At 43.0% G+C, this 19,672-nt stretch overlaps 1 protein-coding gene across 1 annotated transcript in view; it reads right to left on the bottom strand.

Annotated features, from left to right (window-relative positions):
* LOC111960957 (calcium-dependent secretion activator 2) overlaps positions 1–19,672 on the bottom strand; it is a 237,964-nt gene that overhangs the window by 18,495 nt on the left and 199,797 nt on the right. Inside the window, exon 22 of the mRNA XM_070442960.1 lies at positions 125–199. Within this exon, the coding sequence (XP_070299061.1) occupies positions 125–199 (75 nt within the window). The remainder of the gene's footprint in view (positions 1–124; positions 200–19,672) is intronic.

Here is a 19,672-nt window from a genome sequence, read left to right as displayed (position 1 = left end):
GAGAAGGAATGATAGTGATTCTTAGCAAAATGGACATTTGATTTGAGGTGGGCTGACATATACTGCATCTATAGGCAGGATGGTGTCATTGAGCCTGTGGAGGATGTGCAGTAACATACTGTACCTTTGAGACCAGGGAGGAAATCATGTCTTTAAACGTGTCATCGATCAGGTCGTCGATTTTCGAATGGTACTGTTGCTGAGAAGATGGCAAGGAAACAAACAAACAAACAAGCATTTTACAAATCTATGAGGGAGATAAGGTGAAAATGATTCCTTCATCCTGTCACGCACGCACAAACACACAAGGCACGCATGGACGACCACACTCTCTCTCCTTCTCTCTACCCCGCCTCCCCACCCCAAACATTCAGCAGAGAAAATCTTCCCATGTAGCGCCGCTGAGTTAAGCAGCTAATAGGGCCATTATGTTGCTGAATGGCATTCCCGCTCTCGTTGGAAGGCAAAGGAATTCGAAGGATACTTTTTGTGCTTCCCCACAATTAGAGCAGCCTTGTGTTTCTCTAAAGCACCGGTCCAGCTGCGGGGACCAAAGACTCTCACTAGATTCAATTAATCCGCCATTTCATGTCTCAGAACCCCCATATTCATGGGACTTTTTTCCCCTCCCCAAAAAACCAATGGCGCAGCCAGATAGAGGTATTGATAGAAAAGAGTGAGAAAGAGAGAGATGGAGGGAGACGGTGGAGAGAAGAGGGAGGGAGAACCTCCATTTGCAGCGTTGAATGGCTGGCTGCCTTCGACGCTCGCACAGCAGCCAGAGAGTTCATCTCTTAGCGACAATGCCCTTTCACGGTGCGTCTAAAGAACACCCAAATTAAAAATTTCAATCAACAAAGCCCGCAGATCAGTGACAAATTGAGGGTGCATGGAGGTCACTATCGGCAGCCCTAATTTTCTTTTCACCTTTTTCTCCATCCCATGAAATGGCAGCTTCTTTCATAAACTGAATTTCAAGCGAATCTTAAGGACTTTTTACCTCAATTAACATTGCTGTGTTTTCTTTCTATTTTACAGAGGGGGCCTAATTGTGAGGTCCTTCTTCACATTAAAGAATATTAAATTGTGAGGTTTTTGCCACACCCAAAAGAACAATAATTTATTTTAAAAACATTTATCTGGTAGCAGACCACTAAGAGTCACTTCAGCCAGTTTTCTTTCTTCCAAGGCCCAACTGTCATTTTCAAATGCAAGTGCCTCATTCCAATAACAATACCAACGACCACATAGTCAACAGCTGATCATCCCTTAGACATAACAATCCTGGGGATAAATTGGTATACAGCAAGACAGTCCTAATTTGCAGAGATGCTTTTGATGAAGATATTCGATTATACGCTGGGGAATGATTAATTGGAAAATCACAAAGGAGGAAATTTTTGGTCTCGTAAAAGTTGATGACGACTCCTCCATTCAGTGGTTTGAATAGGAAGTATGATGAAGCAGGCAATGGCAGACACCATTCAATGCACAAGCATCTGAAATGCCAGGATCTCTTTTGTGTCGATCAAAAGCGAGCACTCTGGCACAGACTGCTATACCCAAAGACATTCTCTGGTGAATGTGCAACAGAATGTTAGGATGTAGTTCACATTGAGGTCCCTTTGAGACAAGTCAGAAGTTAGACAAATTGCTTAATGCATTTACAAGGATCAGAGGGAACTTAAATGTGTGTGTGTGTGTGTGGGGGGGGGGGGGGGGGGGGGATCTACAAAGCTACATCATTTATCTATTTGATTATGAATTTTAGGATCGCTTTAGTTCTAAAAACATATATAAAAAATATTATTTGATGAAACATTGAATTTGGCCTTACTACTTTTAGCCCATAGAAACACATTGAATAACAGATTCATACATGGGAAAACAGATAGTCAAAAACAAATCAAAAGGAAGTCTGTTTTAAAGTGTTTGTCCTAAATCTGGGAGATGTAAGATTTTATATGAGATTTCTTTCAGGAATTTTTATTAATTGATTCTTCACCCATATTTAACCTATTTTTTTGCACGAAACTACTTCCATATATACTGTACTTCCATAATTTATTAAAACGGGTCCCGGTCTTCAGACGAGTCCGACATGTACGTGTTCTTGAGAGTCTCACCTTTCCATAGAGGGTCATATTAGTGTGTAGCCCAAACTGATCGGACGCTACAGACGTTTTCGTAAGAAGAACGATTTTTGGGATGTCTCATGGTCTGATAAACATCGCTATAGCTTGGCCACCTTCCACCGCATACGCAGACAGCAGATTGTGATGCAGCCCATTGAAAAAAACAAATCTATAGCTTAAACAGATGATTGGGATTTTCTTATTATGCTAATTAGATTTCCATTCATTTCCATTCACAAAGCCTAAAACATCTAGTTTTCGCAGATTTCCTTGTTGTTGATGAAAACATTGACTCTAGAGTAACTTTCATGAAAAAGATACAGTTCAAGACGGAAGTTTACATACAACTTAGCATTTAATCCAACTTAAAATTCCCTGTCTTAGGTCAGTTAGGATCACCACTTTATTTTAAGAATGTGAAATGTCAGAATAATAGTAGAGAGAATGATTTCTTTCATCACATTCCCAGTGGTTCAGAAGTTTACATGCACTCAAATAGTATTTGGTAGCATTGCCTTTAAATTGTTTAACTTGGGTGAAACGTTTTGGGTAGCCTTCCACAAGCTTCCCACAATAAATTGGGTGAATTGTGGCCCATTCCTCCTGACAGAGCTGGTGTAACTGAGACAGGTTTGTAGGCCTCCTTACTCGCACACACTTTTTCAGTTCTGCCAACAAATTTTCTATAGGATTGAGGTCAGGGCTTTGTGATGGCCACTTTAATTCCTTGACTTTGTTGTCCTTAAACCATTTTGCCACAACTTTGGAAGTATGCTTGGGGTCATTGTCCATTTGGAAGACCCATTTATGACCAAGCTTTAACTTCCTGACTGATGTCTTGAGATGTTGCTTCGATATATACACATAATTTTCCATCCTCGTGATGCCATCTATTTTGTGAAGTGCACCAGTCCCTCCTGCAGCAAAGCACCCCCACAACATGATGCTGCCACCTCCGTGCTTCACGGTTGGTATGGTGTTCTTCGGTTTGCAAGTCTCCCCCTTTTTCCTCCAAACATAATGATGGTCATTATGGCCAAACAGTTCTGTTCTTGTTTCATCAGACCAGAGGACAAAAAGTACGATCTTTGTCCCCATGTGCAGTTGCAAACCGTAGACTGGCTTTTTTATGCCGGTTTTGGAGCAGTTTACTTCTTCCTTGCTGAGCGGCCCTTCAGGTTATGTTGATATAGGACTCGTTTTACTGTGGATATAGATACTTTTGTACCTGTTTCCTCCAGCATCTTCACAAGGTCCTTTGCTGTTGTTCTGGGATTGATTTGCAATTTTTTCACCAAAGTGCGTTCATCTCTAGCAGACAAAACACATCTTCTTCCTGAGAGGTATGATGGCTGCGTGGTCCCATGGTGTTTATACTTGCGTACTATTGTTTTTACAGATCAATGTGCTACCTTCAGGCATTTAGAAATTGCTCCCAAGGATGAACCAGACTTGTGGAGGTCTACAATCTTTTTTTCTGAGGTCTTGGCTGATTTATTTAGATTTTCCCATGATGTCAAGCAAAGAGGCACTGAGTTTGAAGGTAAGCCTTGAAATACATCCACAGGTACACCTCCAATTGACTCAAATGATGTCAATTGGCCTATCAGAAGCTTCTAAAGCAATGACATCATTTTCTGGATTTTTCCAAGCTGTTTAAAGGCACAGTCAACTTAGTGTATGTAAACTTCTGACCCACTGGAATTGTGATACAGTGAAATAATCTGTATGTAAACAATTGTTGGAAAAATTACTTGTGTCATGCACAAAGTACATGTCCTAACCGACATGCCAAAACTATAGTTTGTTAACAAGAAATTTGTGGAGTGGTTGAAAAACGAGTTTTAATGACTCCAATCTAAGTGTATGTAAACTTCCGACTTCAACTGTATATAACGACTTGGGGCTAGCTATTGTAAGTTCAGAGTCACTCGCCCCAACAGTGCGTGTGTGCTGGAGGCAAGTGAAAGCTCGGGAGAGAGGGGGAGTGTGGTGAGGGTACCTGTACCAGACAGGGGGAGACAGGCCAGGGCAGACGGTGAACAGATCGCCAAGTGGAATCCAAGAAGCCTGTGCAGCAGGCAACAGGAGTAGGTGTCACACCCACTCGGGAGAAGCTTTTATTTCTGGAGGCAGATTTCTTATAGAAAATGCCTCTGGATGCTCTTTGAACAGGGCTTCAAAGGGGGCTTCAAAGACCCCTGCCACTTGTTGGGCCCAAAGGTCTCGCCACATCTCACTTCACACCTCCGTGCTAATTGAAGTTGTATCTGGTCTGTCCTAGCAAGCATAGCAGCCTTAACTCAGCATGCAGTCCCCATAAAAGGAAAATATTTCATTGTAATGTACTTTATTTTTATTCTTGGATTTCAAAATAGCATCAGACCAAACACTACTCACTCAGTTCCAGGTTGGATGGTGTACTCAGGTCTCTGCTGTTTGTTTGCTAGAGCACCCTCTGTATATATTGGAAAAAGGAATCCTTGGTAGCAGTAATCCCTCCAGGTAATTTTGGCCAAAATTAGGTTATAAGTTTGGAGTTTTGATCTGGAGTGAAGGCTATGCTGTGGAGGGTAGCATCCTGCATATGTCCCTGCCGAAAAATCTTAAGTTTAAGTTTTACTCCAAATCTATCCTTTTGTAAAAAACATGTTGAAAAATGTGAGAGCTCACATGCAGCTGTGTGTCTCTCTCTCTCATGCATGGTGAAGTTATTAATTACACTTTGGATGGTGTATTAATACACCCAGTCACTACAAAGATACAGGCGTCCTTCCAAACTCAGTTACTGGAGAGGAAGGAAACCGCGAAGGGATTTCACCATGAGGCCAACAGATGAGTTTTGGTATCTGGTATTTTATTAGGAACCCCATTAGCTGTTACGAAAGCAGCAGCTACTCTTCCTCGAGTCCACACCAAACATGAAACAAGACATATTACAGAACATTAATAGACAAGAACAGTTCAAGGACAGAACTACATACAGTACCAGTCAAAAGTTTGGACAAATCTACTTATTCCAGGGTTTTTCTTTTATTAAACTATTTTCTACATTGTAGAATAATAGTGAAGACATCAAAACTATGAAATAACACACATGGAATCATGTAGTAACCAAAAAAGTGTTAAACAAATATATTTGAGATTCTTCAAAGTAGGTACCCTTTGCCTTGATGACAGCTTTGCACACTCTTGGCATTCTCTCAACCATTAACAGATGTGCCATCTTAAAAGTTAATTTGTGTACTTTCTTTCCTTCTTAATGCGTTTGAGCCAAGATAGCCCTATTTGGTAAAAGACCAAGTCCATATTATGGCAAGAACAGCTAAAAAAAAGCAAAGAGAAATGACAGTCCATCATTACTTTAAGAAATGAAGGCCAGTCAATCCGGAATATTTCAAGAACTTTGAACGTTTCTTCAAGTGCAGTCGCAAAAACCATCAAGTGCTATAATGACATTGGTTCTCATGAGGACCCAGAGTTACCTCTGCTGCAGAGGATAAGTTCATTAGAGTTAGCAGCCTCAGAAATTCCAGCCCAAATACATGCCTCACAAGTAACAGACACATCTCAAAATCAACTGTTCAGATGAGACTGCGTGAATCAGGCCTTCATGGTCGAATTGCAGCAAAAAAAAACACTACTTAAAGGACACCAATAAGTAGAAGAGACTTGCTTTGGCCAAGGAACACGAGCCATGGACATGAGACTGTTGTAAATCTGTGCTTTGGTCTGATGAGTCCAATTTTTTTATATATTTTTGGTTCCAACCACTGTGTCTTTGTGAGATGCAGAGTTGGTGAACGGATGATCTCCGCATGTGTGGTTCCCACCGTGAAGCATGGAGGAGTAGGTGTGATGGTGTGGGGGTGCTTTGCTGGTGAAACTGTCAGAGATTTATTTAGAATTCAAGGCACACTTAACTAGCATGGCTACCAAAGCATTCTGCAGCGATATGACATCCCATCTGGTTTGCGCTTAGTGGGCCTATCATTTGTTTTTCAACAGGATAATGACACAACACACCTCCAGGGTATGTAAGGGCTATTTGACCAAGAAGGAGAGTGATGGAGTGCTGCGATAGAGTGCTGCATCAGATGACCTGGCCTCCACAATTCCCAGACTTCAACCCAATTGAGATGGTTTGGGATGAGTTGGACCGCAGAGTGAAGGAAAAGCAACCAACAAGTGCTCAGCATATGTGGGAACTGCTTCAAGACTGTTGGAAAAACATTCCTCACAAAGCTGGTTGAGAGAATGCCAAGAGTGTGCAAAGCTGTCATATAAAATATATTTTGATTTGTTTAACACTTTTTTGGATACTACATGATTCCATATGTGTTATTTCATAGTTTTGTAGAAAATAGTCAAAATAAAGAAAAACCTGTTACGAGAATTTTGTTCTCAATGTTCTTAAACTGAACTTCAATTAAACTACTCAGTCTGCAACCCAGAGTTTGTAAGATTCTGGTTGAATGAAACAGACAAGCGTCCCAGCTTACAATAGTCAGAATGTTTATTCACGAGAGCGCTCTAAAATCAAAAATGCAACACAGTCTTTATAACACACACAAACAAGTTCAAATCTTAACTTTCGCCTTGCTCAGACAGTCAGTGTTTTCCCACTACACAGATACATTGTTTCTTTAATCTGCAACATGTTTCATAATCTTCTGCAAGCCTAACAGTTTCTCACCTCCACTGGTGGAGACAGCATGTCCTGTAAGGAACACAGTAGTCCAGCTTGTCTGTCGATCGATCCTCTTATCATTTGTTTCACACTTGCACCCTGCTTAAATACTAAAAAGGAACAAAAGGTCCTTGTTCTAATTCTGACTAAAACTACACACATCATCAGATTATAGTTTTATTATTCTAATACATGTCATACATTATACAGTGACAGGGTGGAATACTTTTAGTCATTATCTTAACATTACCTTAAACATATAAATCATTTAGTCATTATCTTACCATTACCTTAAACATATAAATCATTTAGTCATTATCTTACCATTACCTTAAACATATAAATCATATGAATGTCTATTATATCAAAACCATTGAATGAGTAGGTGTGTCCAAACCTTTGATTGGTACTGTACATTTAGAAATTGCACAGATAGCCTACATATTAATACACACACACAACAAATCTAGGTCGATTAGGAGAGAGGCATTGTGCAGTGAGGTGTTGCTTTATCTGTTTTTTGAAACCAGGTTTGCTAGTTTTCCCATCATTCTTTAAATCATTGATCTTGGCTTCATAATACAGTTTTCTTCTTTTTGTTGAGTTTAGTCACATCATTTCTCAATTTGCAGTAAGTCAGCCAGTCAGGTACATGTTAATCAATAATTGGAAGAAGCAATTTCATAGATTCATCAAGTGCATAGTCTGAATGCTCCATATTAAATCCCATCAAAACAAGTATTTTTAACATCATCCACATAAGAGTCACAAAAAAATCGTACGCACTATTTTAGGCCCAGCTTTTGGAACTTTGGCTTTCCTAGCTATAGGCACTATATCGCGATCACTGCATCCAAGTTGAATGGCTGTCATAGGAGAAAATCGAGAAAATAGAGGATGGATCAACAACATTGTAGTTACTCCACAATACTAACCTAATTGACATAGTGAAAAGAAGGACGACGGGTATACAGAGATGACCAGTTTACAGAGGAGTGTAGAGTGCAGTGATTTGTCCTACAAGGAGCATTGGTGGCAAATCTGATGGCCGAATGGTAAAGAACATCTAGCCGCTCGAGAGCACCCTTACCTTCCGATCTATTAATTATGTCTCCATAATCTAGCATGGGAAGGATGGTCATCTGAATCAGGATTAGTTTGGCAGCTGGGGTGAAAGAGTAGCGATTACAATACAGGAAACCAAGTCTAGATTTAACTTTAGCCTGCAGCTTTGATATGTGCTGAGAGAAGGACAGTGTACCATCTAGCCATACTCCCAAGTACTTGTATTGACTCAGGGGTGTGAATACTTATGTAAATTAGATATTTCTGTATTTAATATTCAATACATTTGCAAAAAAAATTCATTGGGGTATTGTGTGTAGATGGGTAAGAAAATAAATCAATTTAACCCATTTTGAGGTTAGGCTGTAACATAACAAAATGTTGAAAAAAGTCAAGGGGTATGAATACTTTCTGAATGCATGACACACTATCGTACACGTAGATCCAGAGCATCCCAAACATGCTCAATGGGTGACATGTCTGGTGGGTATGCAGGCCATGGAAGAACTGGGACATTTTCAGCTTCCAGGAATTGTGTACAGATTCAGGCTGAAACATGAGGTGATGGCGGCGGATGAATGGCACAACAATGGGCCTCAGGATCTCTCCACGGTATCTCAGTGCATTCAAATTGCCATTAGGGCTGTTCCCGACAAAACATAAATCTACGTCGACCAAGAGTCCTCTGGTCTTTTTAAAAATGTTAAAACGTGTTATTTTCCATATATTGACACATCCTATGTGTTTTAATCAAATCAACTATATCCACTGAGCTTGTCTGATGCTTTATGCACACTGTTTGATAAAATAATTAAGACACAAATGACCAGCGATTGATTTGATTGTGCCGGGCTGGGCTAAGACATGCTGCGCTGTGTTAAAAAAAAAGCGAGTGACTGTGACTAGCCCCCGTTGTCTCTCTCTCCTCCCTGCTGCAGCGACCACCACAGAATATCAAAGTGATTATCACGCTGTCCGTGTTGCTAAACCGGCAACATAATTTCAGCCATTTCTGACTGAAAAGTTCTGTTACCGAAATCAATCAATCAAATGTATTTATGAAGCCCTTTTTACATCAGCCGATGTCACAAAGTGCTATACAGAAGCCCAGCCTAAAACCCCAAACAGCAAGCAATGCAGATGTAGAAGCACGGTGGCTAGGAAAAACTCCCTAGAAAGGCGGGAACCTAGGAAGAAACCTAGAGAGGAACCAGGCTCTGACGGGTGTCCTCTTCTGGCTGTGCAGGGTGGAGATTATAAGAGTACATAGCCATTAAGACCAGATTGTTGTTCAAGATGTTCAAACGTTCATAGATGACCAGCAGGGTCAAATAATAATCACAGTGGTTGTAGAGGGTGCAACAAGTCAGTACCTCAGGAATAAATGTCAGTTGGCTTTTCATAGCCAAGCATTCAGAGGTCAAGACAACAGGTGTGGTAGAGAGAGAGAGAGTCGAAAAACACCAGGTCCGGGACAAGGTAGTACGTCCGGTGAACAGGTCAGGGTTCCATAGCCGCAGGCTACAGTTGAAACTGGAGCAGCAGCACGACCAGGTGGACTGGGGACAGCCAGGAGTCATCAGGCCAGGTAGTCCTGAGGCATGATCTTAGGGCTCAGGTCCTCCGGGAGGGGAGGGAGAGCGGGCAAGAGAAAGAATTAGAGGGAGCATACTTAAATTCACACAGGACACCAGATAAGACAGGAGAATTACGCCAGATATAACAGACTGACTCTAGCCCCCCGGCACATAGACTATTGCAGCATAGGTACTGGAGGCTGAGACAGGGGTGGGTCAGGGGACACTGTGGCCCCGTCCGATGATACCCCCGGACAGGGCCAACCAGGCAGGATATAACCCCACCCACTTGCCAAAGCAAAGCCCCCAAACCACTAGAGGGATATCAACAGACCACCAACTTACTACCCTAAGACAAGGCTTAAAATAGCCTACGAAAGATCTCCTCCACAGCACAAACCCGAGGGGGGCGCAAAACCGGACAGGAAGGTCAACCCACTCAGGTGACGCACCCCTCCTAAGGACGGCATGGAAGAGCACTAGTAAGCGAGTGACTCAGCCCCCATAATAGGGTCAGAGGCAGAGAATCCCAGTGGAGAGTGGAGCCGGTCAGGCAGAGAATCCCAGAAGAGAGAGGGGAGCCAGCCAGGCAGAGACAGCAAGGGTGGTTCGTCTCTCAATTGCCTTGCCGTTCACCTTCGCACCACTGGGCCAGACTACACTCAATCATAGGACTTACTGAAGAGATGAGTCTTCAGCAAAGACTTAAAAGTTGAGACCGAGTCTGCTTCTCTCACATGGATAGGCAGACCATTCCATAAAAATGTTGCTCTATAGGAGAAAGCCCTGCCTCCAGTTGTTTGCTTAGAAATTCTAGGGACAATAAGGAGGCCTGCGTCTTGTGACTGTAGCGTTCGTGTAGGTACAGTGCATTCTGAAAATATTCAGACCCCTTGATTTTTTCCACATTTTGTTACGTAACAGCCTTATTCTAAAATGCATTAAATTTAAAAAAAATTCACATAAATCTACACAAAATGCCTCCTAATGACAAAGAGAAAACCGTTTTTTAGAATATATAATCAAAAAATACTTTATTTACATAAATATTCAGACCCATTGCTAAGAGACTCGAAATTGAGCTCAAGTGCATCCTGTTTCCATGAATCATCCATGAGATGTTTGTACAACTTCATTGGAGTCCACCTGTGGTAAATTCAATTGATTGGACATGATTTGGAAAGGCACACACCTGTCTATGTAAGGTCCCACAGTAGACAGTTAATGTCAGAGCAAAAACCAAGTCATGAGGTTGAAGGAATTGTCCGTATAACTCCGAGACAGGATTGTGTCGAGGCACAGATCTGGGGAAGGATACCAAAACATTTCTGCAGAGTTAAAGGTCCCCAAGAACAAAGTGGCCTTCATCATTCTTAAATGGAAGAAGTTTGGAACCACAAAGACTCTTCCTAGAGCTGGCCGCCCGGCAAACTGAGCAATCGGCGGAGAAGGGCCTTGGTCAGGGAGGTGACCAAGAACACAATGGTCACTCTGACAGAGCTCCAGAGTTCCTCTGTGGAGATGGGAGAACCCTTGCGAAGGACAACCATCTCTGCAGCACTCCACCAATCAGGCATTTAACGTAGCCAGTCAGCCAGACGGAATTCACTTGTCATTAAAAGGCACATTACATCCCACTTGGAATTTGCAAAAAGGCACCTAAAGGACTCTCAGAACATAAATAACAAGATTCTCTGGTATGATGAAACCAAGATTGAACTCTTTGGCCTGAATGCCAAGCGTCACTCTGGAGGAATCCTTGCACTATCTCTACGGTGAAGCCCGGTGGTGAAAGCATCATACTGTTGGGATTTTTTTCAGCGGCAGGGACTGGGAGACTAGTCAGGATCGAGGGAAAGATGAACAGAGACAAGTACAGAGAGATCCTTGATGAAAACCTGCTCCAGAGTGCTCAGGACCACAGACGGTGGTGAAGGTTCACCTTCCAACAGGTCAACGACCCTAAGCAGACAGCCAAGACAACGCAGGGTTGGCTTCGGGACAAGTCTCTGAATGTCCTTGAGTGGTCCAGCCAGAGCCCGGACTTGAACCCAATCGAACATCACTGGAGAGACCTGAAAATAGCTGTGCAACGAGTCTCCCCATCCAACCGGACAGAGCTTGAGAGAATCTGCAGAGAAGAATTGGTGAAACTCCCCAAATACAGGTGTGCCAAGCTTGTAGCGTCATACCCAAGAAGACCCAAGGCTGTAATTGCTGCCAAAGATGCTTCAACAAAGTATTGAGTAATGGGTCTGAAAACATATGTAAATGTAATATTTTTTTCTTTGTCATAATTTTTTTTACATTTTATTTAACCGTTATTTAACCAGGTAGGCAAGTTGAGAACAAGTTCTCATTTACAATTGCAACCTGGCCAAGAAAAAGCAAAGCAGTTCGACACATACAACAACACAGAGTTACACATGGAGTAAAACAAACATACAGTCAATAATACAGTAGAAAATAATAAGTATATACAATGTGAGCAAATGAGGTGAGATAAGAGAGGTAAAGGCAAAAAAAGGCCATGGTGGTGAAGTAAATACAATATAACAAGTAAAACACTGGAATGGTAGATTTGCAGTGGAAGAATGTGCAAAGTAAAGATAGAAATAATGGGGTGCAAAGGAGCAAAATAAATAAATAAATACAGTAGGCGGAGAGGTAGTTGTTAGGGCTAAATTATAGATGGGCTATGTACAGGTGCTCTGACAGCTGGTGCTTAAAGCTAGTGAGGGAGAWAAGTGTTTCCAGTTTCAGAGATTTTTGTAGTTCATTCCAGTCATTGGCAGCAGAGAACTGGAAGGAGGCGGCCAAAGGAAGAATTGGTTTTGGGGGTGACCAGAGAGATATACCTGCTGGAGCGCGTGCTACAGGTGGGTGCTGCTATGGTGACCAGCTAGCTGAGATAAGGGGGATTTACCTAGCAGGGTCTTGTAGATGACCTGGAGCCAGTGGGTTTGGCAACGAGTATGAAGCGAGGGCCAGCCAACGAGAGCGTACAGGTCGCAGTAGTGGGTAGTATATGGGGCTTTGGTGACAAAACGGATGGCACTGTGAWAGACTGCATCCAATTTATTGAGTAGGGTATTGGAGGCTATTTTGTAAATGACATCGCCGAAGTCGAGGATCGGTAGGATGGTCAGTTTTACAAGGGTATATTTGGCAGCGTGAGTGAAGGATGCTTTGTTGCGAAATAGGAAGCCAATTCTAGATTTAACTTTGGATTGGAGATGTTTGATGTGAGTCTGAAAGGAGAGTTTACAGTCTAACCAGACACCTAGGTATTTGTAGTTGTCCACATATTCTAAGTCAGAACCATCCAGAGTAGTGATGTTGGACGGGCGGGCAGGTGCAGGCAGCGATCGGTTGAAGAGCATGCATTTAGTTTTACTTGCATTTAAGAGCAGTTGTAGGCCACGGAAGGAGAGTTGTATGGCATTGAAACTCGTCTGGAGGGTTGTTAACACAGTGTCCAAAGAATGGCCAGAAGTATACAGAATGGTGTCGTCTGCGTAGAGGTGGATCAGAGACTTACCAGCAGCAAGAGCGACATCATTGATGTATACAGAGAAGAGAGTCGGTCCAAGAATTGAACACTGTGGCACCCCCATAGAGACTGCCAGAGGCCCGGACAACAGGCCCTCCGATTTGACACACTGAACTCTATCAGAGAAGTAGTTGGTGAACCAGGCGAGGCAATCATTTGAGAAACCAAGGCTATCGAGTCTGCCGATGAGGWTGTGGTGATTGACAGAGTCGAAAGCCTTGGCCAGGTCRATGAATACGGCTGCACAGTATTGTTTCTTATCGATGGCGGTTAGGATATCGTTTAGGACCTTGAGCGTGGCTGAGGTGCACCCATGACCAGCTCTGAAACCAGATTGCATAGCGGAGAAGGTATGGTGGGATTCGAAATGGTCGGTAATCTGTTTGTTGACTTGGCTTTCGAAGACCTTAGAAAGGCAGGGTAGAAGAGATATAGGTCTGTAGCAGTTTGGGTCTAGAGTGTCTCCCCCTTTGAAGAGGGGGATGACCGCAGCTGCTTTCCAATCTTTGGGAATCTCAGACGACACGAAAGAGAGGCTAGAACAGGCTAGTAATAGGGGTTGCAACAATTTCAGCAGATAATTTTAGAAAGAAAGGGTCCAGATTGTCTAGCCCGGCTGATTTGTARGGGTCCAGATTTTGCAGCTCTTTCAGAACAGCAGCTGACTGGATTTGGGAGAAGGAGWAATGGGGAAGGCTTGGGCGAGTTGCTGTGGGGGGTGCAGTGCTGTTGACCGGGGTAGGGGTAGCCAGGTGGAAAKCATGGCCAGCCGTAGAAAAATGCTTATTGAAATTCTCAATTATAGTGGATTTRTYGGTGGTGACAGTGTTTCCTRTCYYCAGTGCAGTKGGMAGCTGGGARGAGGTGTTCTTATTCTCCATGGACTTTACAGTGTCCCAGAACTTTTTTGAGTTTGTGTTGCAGGAAGCAAATTTCTGCTTGAAAAAGCTAGCCTTGGCTTTTCTAACTGCCTGTGTATATTGGTTTCTAGGTTCCCTGAAAAGTTGCATATCACGGGGGCTGTTCGATGCTAATGCAGAACGCCATAGGATGTTTTTGTGTTGGTTAAGGGCAGTCATGTCTGGAGAGAACCAAGGGCTATATCTGTTCCTGGTTCTACATTTCTTGAATGGGGCATGCTTATTTAAGATGGTGAGGAAGTCATTTAAAAAAAATAACCAGGCATCCTCTACTGACGGGATGAGATCAATATCCTTCCAGGATACCCCGGCCAGGTTGATTAGAAAGGCCTGCTCGCTGAAGTGTTTCAGGGAGTGTTTGACAGTGATGAGTGGAGGTCGTTTGACCGCTGATCCATTACGGATGCAGGCAATGAGGCAGTGATCGCTGAGATCTTGGTTGAAAACAGCAGAGGTATATTTAGAGGGCAAGTTGGTTAGGATGATATCTATGAGGGTGCCCGTGTTTACGGCTTTGGGGTGATACCTGGTAGGTTCATTGATAATTTGTGTGAGATTGAGGGCATCAAGCTTAGATTGTAGGATGGCTGGGGAGTTAAGCATGTTCCAGTTTAGGTCGCCTAGCAGCACGAGCTCTGAAGATAGATGGGGGGCAATCAGTTCACATATGTCAAGAGCACAGCTGGGGGCAGAGGGTGGTCTATAGCAGGCGGCAACAGTGAGAGACTTGCTTTTAGAGAGGTGAATTTTTAAAAGTAGAAGTTCAAATTGCTTGGGTACAGACCTGGATAGTAGGACAGAACTCTGCAGGCTATCTTTGCAGTAGATTGCAACACCGCCCCCTTTGGCCGTTCTATCTTGTCTGAAAATGTTGTAGTTAGGGATGGATATTTAGGATGGTCTTCCTAAGCCAGGATTCAGACACGGCTAGAACATCCGGGTTGGCAGTGTGTGCTAAAGCAGTGAATAAAACAAACTTAGCGAGGAGGCTTCTAATGTTAACATGCATGAAACCAAGGCTATTACGGTTACAGAAGTCATCAAAWGAGAGMGCCTGGSRAATAGGAGTGGAGCTAGGCACTGCAGGGCMTGGATTCACCTCTACATCACCAGAGGAACAGAGGAGGAGTAGGATAAGGGTACGGCTAAAAGCTATGAGAATTGGTCGTCTAGAACGTCCGGAACAGAGAGTAAAAGGAGGTTTCTGGGGGCGATAAAATAGCGTCAAGGTATAATGTAGACAAAGGTATGGTAGGATGTGAATACAGTGGAGGTAAACCTAGGTATTGAGTGATGATGAGAGAGATATTGTCTCTAGAAACATCATTGAAACCAGGTGATGTCATCGCATGTGTGGGTGGTGGAACTGAAAGGTTGTATAAGGTATAATGAGCAGGGCTAGAGGCTCTACAGTGAAATAAGCCAATAAACACTAACCAGAACAGCAATGGATAAGGCATATTGACATTAAGGAGAGGCATGCTTAGTCGAGTGATCATAATGGTCCAGTGAGGAGTGAGGTTGGTTGGGGTAACGGCGATTCAGACAGCTAGCTGAGCCATCGGTAGCAAGCTAGCATAGGATAGAAGTCTGATTTTAGCCACCTCGTGTGTTTCCGACAGTAGATTAGTGGGGTTCCGTGTGGTAGAGGGCAAAATAGATATAGTTATAGTGACCCAAGAAAAATTGTCCGATAGATAGACCTATTCAGATAGCAGCCGATAAGACAGCTAACGATTAGCAGGCCGCAGATGGGCGTTCAGGTAACGTCGCGATGGAGGGGCCAGTTGGATAACTCCCTCGGGCAGATAACATCGGTAGTCCAGTCGTGAACGCCCGGTGGGGCTCCGCATCGGCAGTAAAACGGGTCCGGATAGGTGATTGTAGCCCAGGAGTGGCTGTTGGAACTCTTCAGCTGGAATAAGTGATGTTTGCTCCGGGATCGACATAAGCCAATAGTCACACAGATAGCAGCTAGCTAGCTGCGAGATCCATGTGTAAATGTCCAGAGTTTGCGGTTGAAATCCGGGGATATGGAGAGAAAAATAAGTCCGGTATGTTCTGGTCTGAGTCGCGTAGTACAAAACTGACGAAAGCTATCCTTTAGCTCGAAAAGCTGATGACCACAAACCGTGGTTAGTTGAATGCTAACGTTAGCCAGTAAACTGGCTAGCTTCTGGCTAGCTTCTGGTTAGCTTCTGGCTAGCTTCCATTGTGGATTTCAGATTTGAGGTAAATAATACTTAAAAAATAATAATTGGTGAGGCGGGTTGCAGGAGAGTGTTTTGAAGTTGAGTTTTTGGAAAAGAAAATATATAAAAGATATGCGAAGAAAGATGTAAATATATATATAGACGGGACATGACAAGACGAGGACAAAGGACGTCTGACTGCTATGCCATCTTGGGACAAACATTATGGGGTATTGTGTGTAGATTAATGACGGAACTTTTTTTAAATCCATTTTAGAACAAGGCTGTAATGTAGCAAAATGTGGAAAAAGTAAAGGGGTCTGAATACTTTCTGAATGCACTGCATATATACAGTACCAGTCAAAAGTTTGGACACACCTACTCATTCCAGGGTTTTTCTTTATTTTCACTATATATTTTTGATTTTTTATTATTCAAAGTAGCCACCATTTGCCTTGATGACAGATTTGAACACGCTTGGCATTCTCTCAACCAGCTTCATGAGTTAGTCACCAGGAATGTTTATCAAAAAGTCTTGAAGTAGTTCCCACATATGCTGAGCACTTGTTGGCTGCCATTCCTTCACTCTGCGTTCAAACTCATCCCAAACCATTTAATTGGATTGAGGTCGGGTGATTGTGGAGGCCAGGTCATCTGATGCAGCACCATCACTCTCCTTCTTGATCAAATAGCCCTTACACAGCCTGGAGGTGTGTTTTGGGTCATTGTCCTGTTAAAAAACAAATGATAGTCCCACTAAGCGCAAACCAGATGGGATGGCGTATCGCTGCAGAATGCTGTGGTAGCCATGCTGGTTAAGTGTGCCTTAAATTCTAAATAAATCACTGAGAGTGTCACCAGCAAAGCACCCCCACACCATCTCCTCCATGCTTCACGGTGGGAACCACACATGTGGAGATCATCCGTTCACCTACTCTCTGTCTCTCAAAGACGTGGCGGTTGGAACCAAAAACCTCACATTTGGACTCATCAGACAAAGGACAGATTTCCACCGGTCTAATGTTCAGTGCTCTTGTTTCTTGGCCCAAGCAAGTCTCTTCTTATTATTGGTGTCCTTTAGTAGTGGTTTCTTTGCAGCAATTCGACCATGAAGGCCTGATTCACAAAGCCTCCTCTGAGCAGTTGATGTTGAGATGTGTCTGTTACTTGAACTCTGAAACATTTATTTGGCCTGCAATCTGAGGTGCAGTTAACTCTAATGAACTTATCCTCTGCAGCAGAGGTAACTCTGGGTCTTCCTTTCCTGTGGAGGTCCTCATGAGAGCCAGTTTCATCATAGCGCTTGATGCTTTTTGCAACTGCACTTGAAGAATCACTCAAAGTTCTTGAAATTTACCGGATTGACTGACCTTCATGTCATAAAGTATTATGGACTGTCGTTTCTCTTTGCTTATTTGAGCTGTTCTTGCCATAATATGGACTTGGTCTTTTACCAAGTAGGTCTATCTTCTGTATACCAACCCTACTTTTTCACAACACAACTGACTCTATTACCCGCAGTATTAGTCTTAAATATGATTATCCAGCGATCATACACTGTTTACCAGGGGGCAGGGCAACCGACATTAAGGCTAATCTGAAGATGGTGCTGGCTAAGGCTAAAACTGGCGAGTGTAGAGAGTATAGGGATATTGTTATCCATGTCGGCACCAACGAAGTTAGGATGAAACAGTCAGAGGTCATGTAACAGCTTCAGCGTGTAAATCAGCTAGAAAGATTTGTCGGCATCGAGTAATTGTCTCCGGCCCCCTCCCAGTTAGGGGGAGTGATGAGCTCTACAGCAGAGTCTCACAACTCAATCGCTGGTTGAAAACTGTTTTCTGCCCCTCCCAAAAGATAGAATTTGTAGATAATTGACCCTCTTTCTGGGACTCACCCACGCTTTGTGACCTCTGACTGTTTCATCCTAACTTCGTTGGTGCCGACATGGATAACAATATCCGCTATGATGCGGATGATGAAACTGGCTCTCATGAGGACCTCCACAGGAAAGAAAGAACCAGAGTTACCTCTGCTACAGAGGAAAAATCCACAGACCCACTCCAAAAGGCTTTCAGAGACATCATCAACTCAGTGGGTTTTGTCCAACATGTCTCCGGACCTACTCACTGCCACAGTCATACTCTGGACCTAGTTTTGTCCCATGGAATAAATGTTGTGGATCTTAATGTTTTTCCTCATAATCCTGGACTATCGGACCACCATTTTATTACGTTTGCAATCGCAACAAATAATCTGCTCAGACCCCAACCAAGGATCATCAAAAGTCGTGCTATAAATTCTCGGACAACCCAAAGATTCCTAGATGCCCTTCCAGACTCCCTCCACCTACTCAAGGACGTCAGAGTACAAAAATTGGTTAACGATCTAACCGAGGAACTAAATTTTACCTCGCGTAATACCCTAAATGCAGTCACACCCCTAAAACAAAAAAACATTTGTCATAAGAAACTAGCTCCCTGGTATACAGAAAATACCCAAGCCCAGAAGCAAACTTCCAGAAAATTGGAACGGAAATGGCGCTACACCAAACTGGAAGTCTTCCGATTAGCTTGGAAAGACAGTACCGTGCAGTATCGAAGAGCCCTCACTGCTGCTCGATTATCCTATATTTCCAAATTAATTGAGGAGAATAAGAACAATCCAACATTATTTTTGATACTGTTGCAAAGCTAACTAAAAAGCAGTATTCCCCAAGAGAGGATGGCTTTCACTTCAGCAGTGATAAATTCATTAACTTCATTGACGAAAAGATCATGTTCATTAGAAAGCAAATTACGGACTCCTCTTTAAATCTGCGTATTTCTCAAAAGCTCAGAGTCTGCACAACACTGCCAGGACCTAGGATCAAGGGAGACACTCAAGTTTTCAAATATTATATCTCTTGACACATTGATGAAAACAATCATTGCCTCTAAACCTTCAAGCTACATACTGGACCCTATTCCAACTAAACTACTGAAAGAGCTGCTTCCTGTGCTTGGCCCTCCTATGTTGAACATTATAAACGCCTCCGTCTCCACCGGATGTTTACCAAACTCACTAAAAGTGGCAGTAAGTGTCTCTCTTGAAAAAGCCAAAGCCAAAACTATCGGCCTGTATCGAATCTCCCATTTCTCAAAATGTTTTGAAAAATCTGTTGCGCAGCAACTCACTGCCTTCCTGAAGACAAACAATGTATACAAAATGCTTCAGTCTGGTTTTAGACTCCATCATAGCACAGAGACTGCACTTGTGAAGGTGGTAAATGACCTTTTAATGGCGTCAGACCAAGGCTCTGCATCTGTCCTCGTGCTCTTAGACCTTAGTGTTGCTTTTGATACCATCGATCACCATATTCTTTTGGAGAGATTGGAAACCCAAATTGGTCTACACAAATAAGTTCTGGCCTGGTTTAGATCTTATCTGTCGGAAAGATATCAGTTTGTCTCCGTGGATGGTTTGTACTCTGACACGTCAACTGTAAATTTCGGTGTTTCTCAAGGTTCCGTTTTAGGACCACTATTGTTTTCACAATAT

The sequence above is a fragment of the Salvelinus sp. IW2-2015 genome, linkage group LG4q.1:29 (genome assembly GCF_002910315.2).
Source record: "Salvelinus sp. IW2-2015 linkage group LG4q.1:29, ASM291031v2, whole genome shotgun sequence".
Classification (NCBI taxonomy): domain Eukaryota; kingdom Metazoa; phylum Chordata; class Actinopteri; order Salmoniformes; family Salmonidae; genus Salvelinus; species Salvelinus sp. IW2-2015.
The sequence above is the reverse complement of the archived record's forward strand: the minus strand, read 5'-3'. Positions and strand labels throughout refer to the sequence as shown.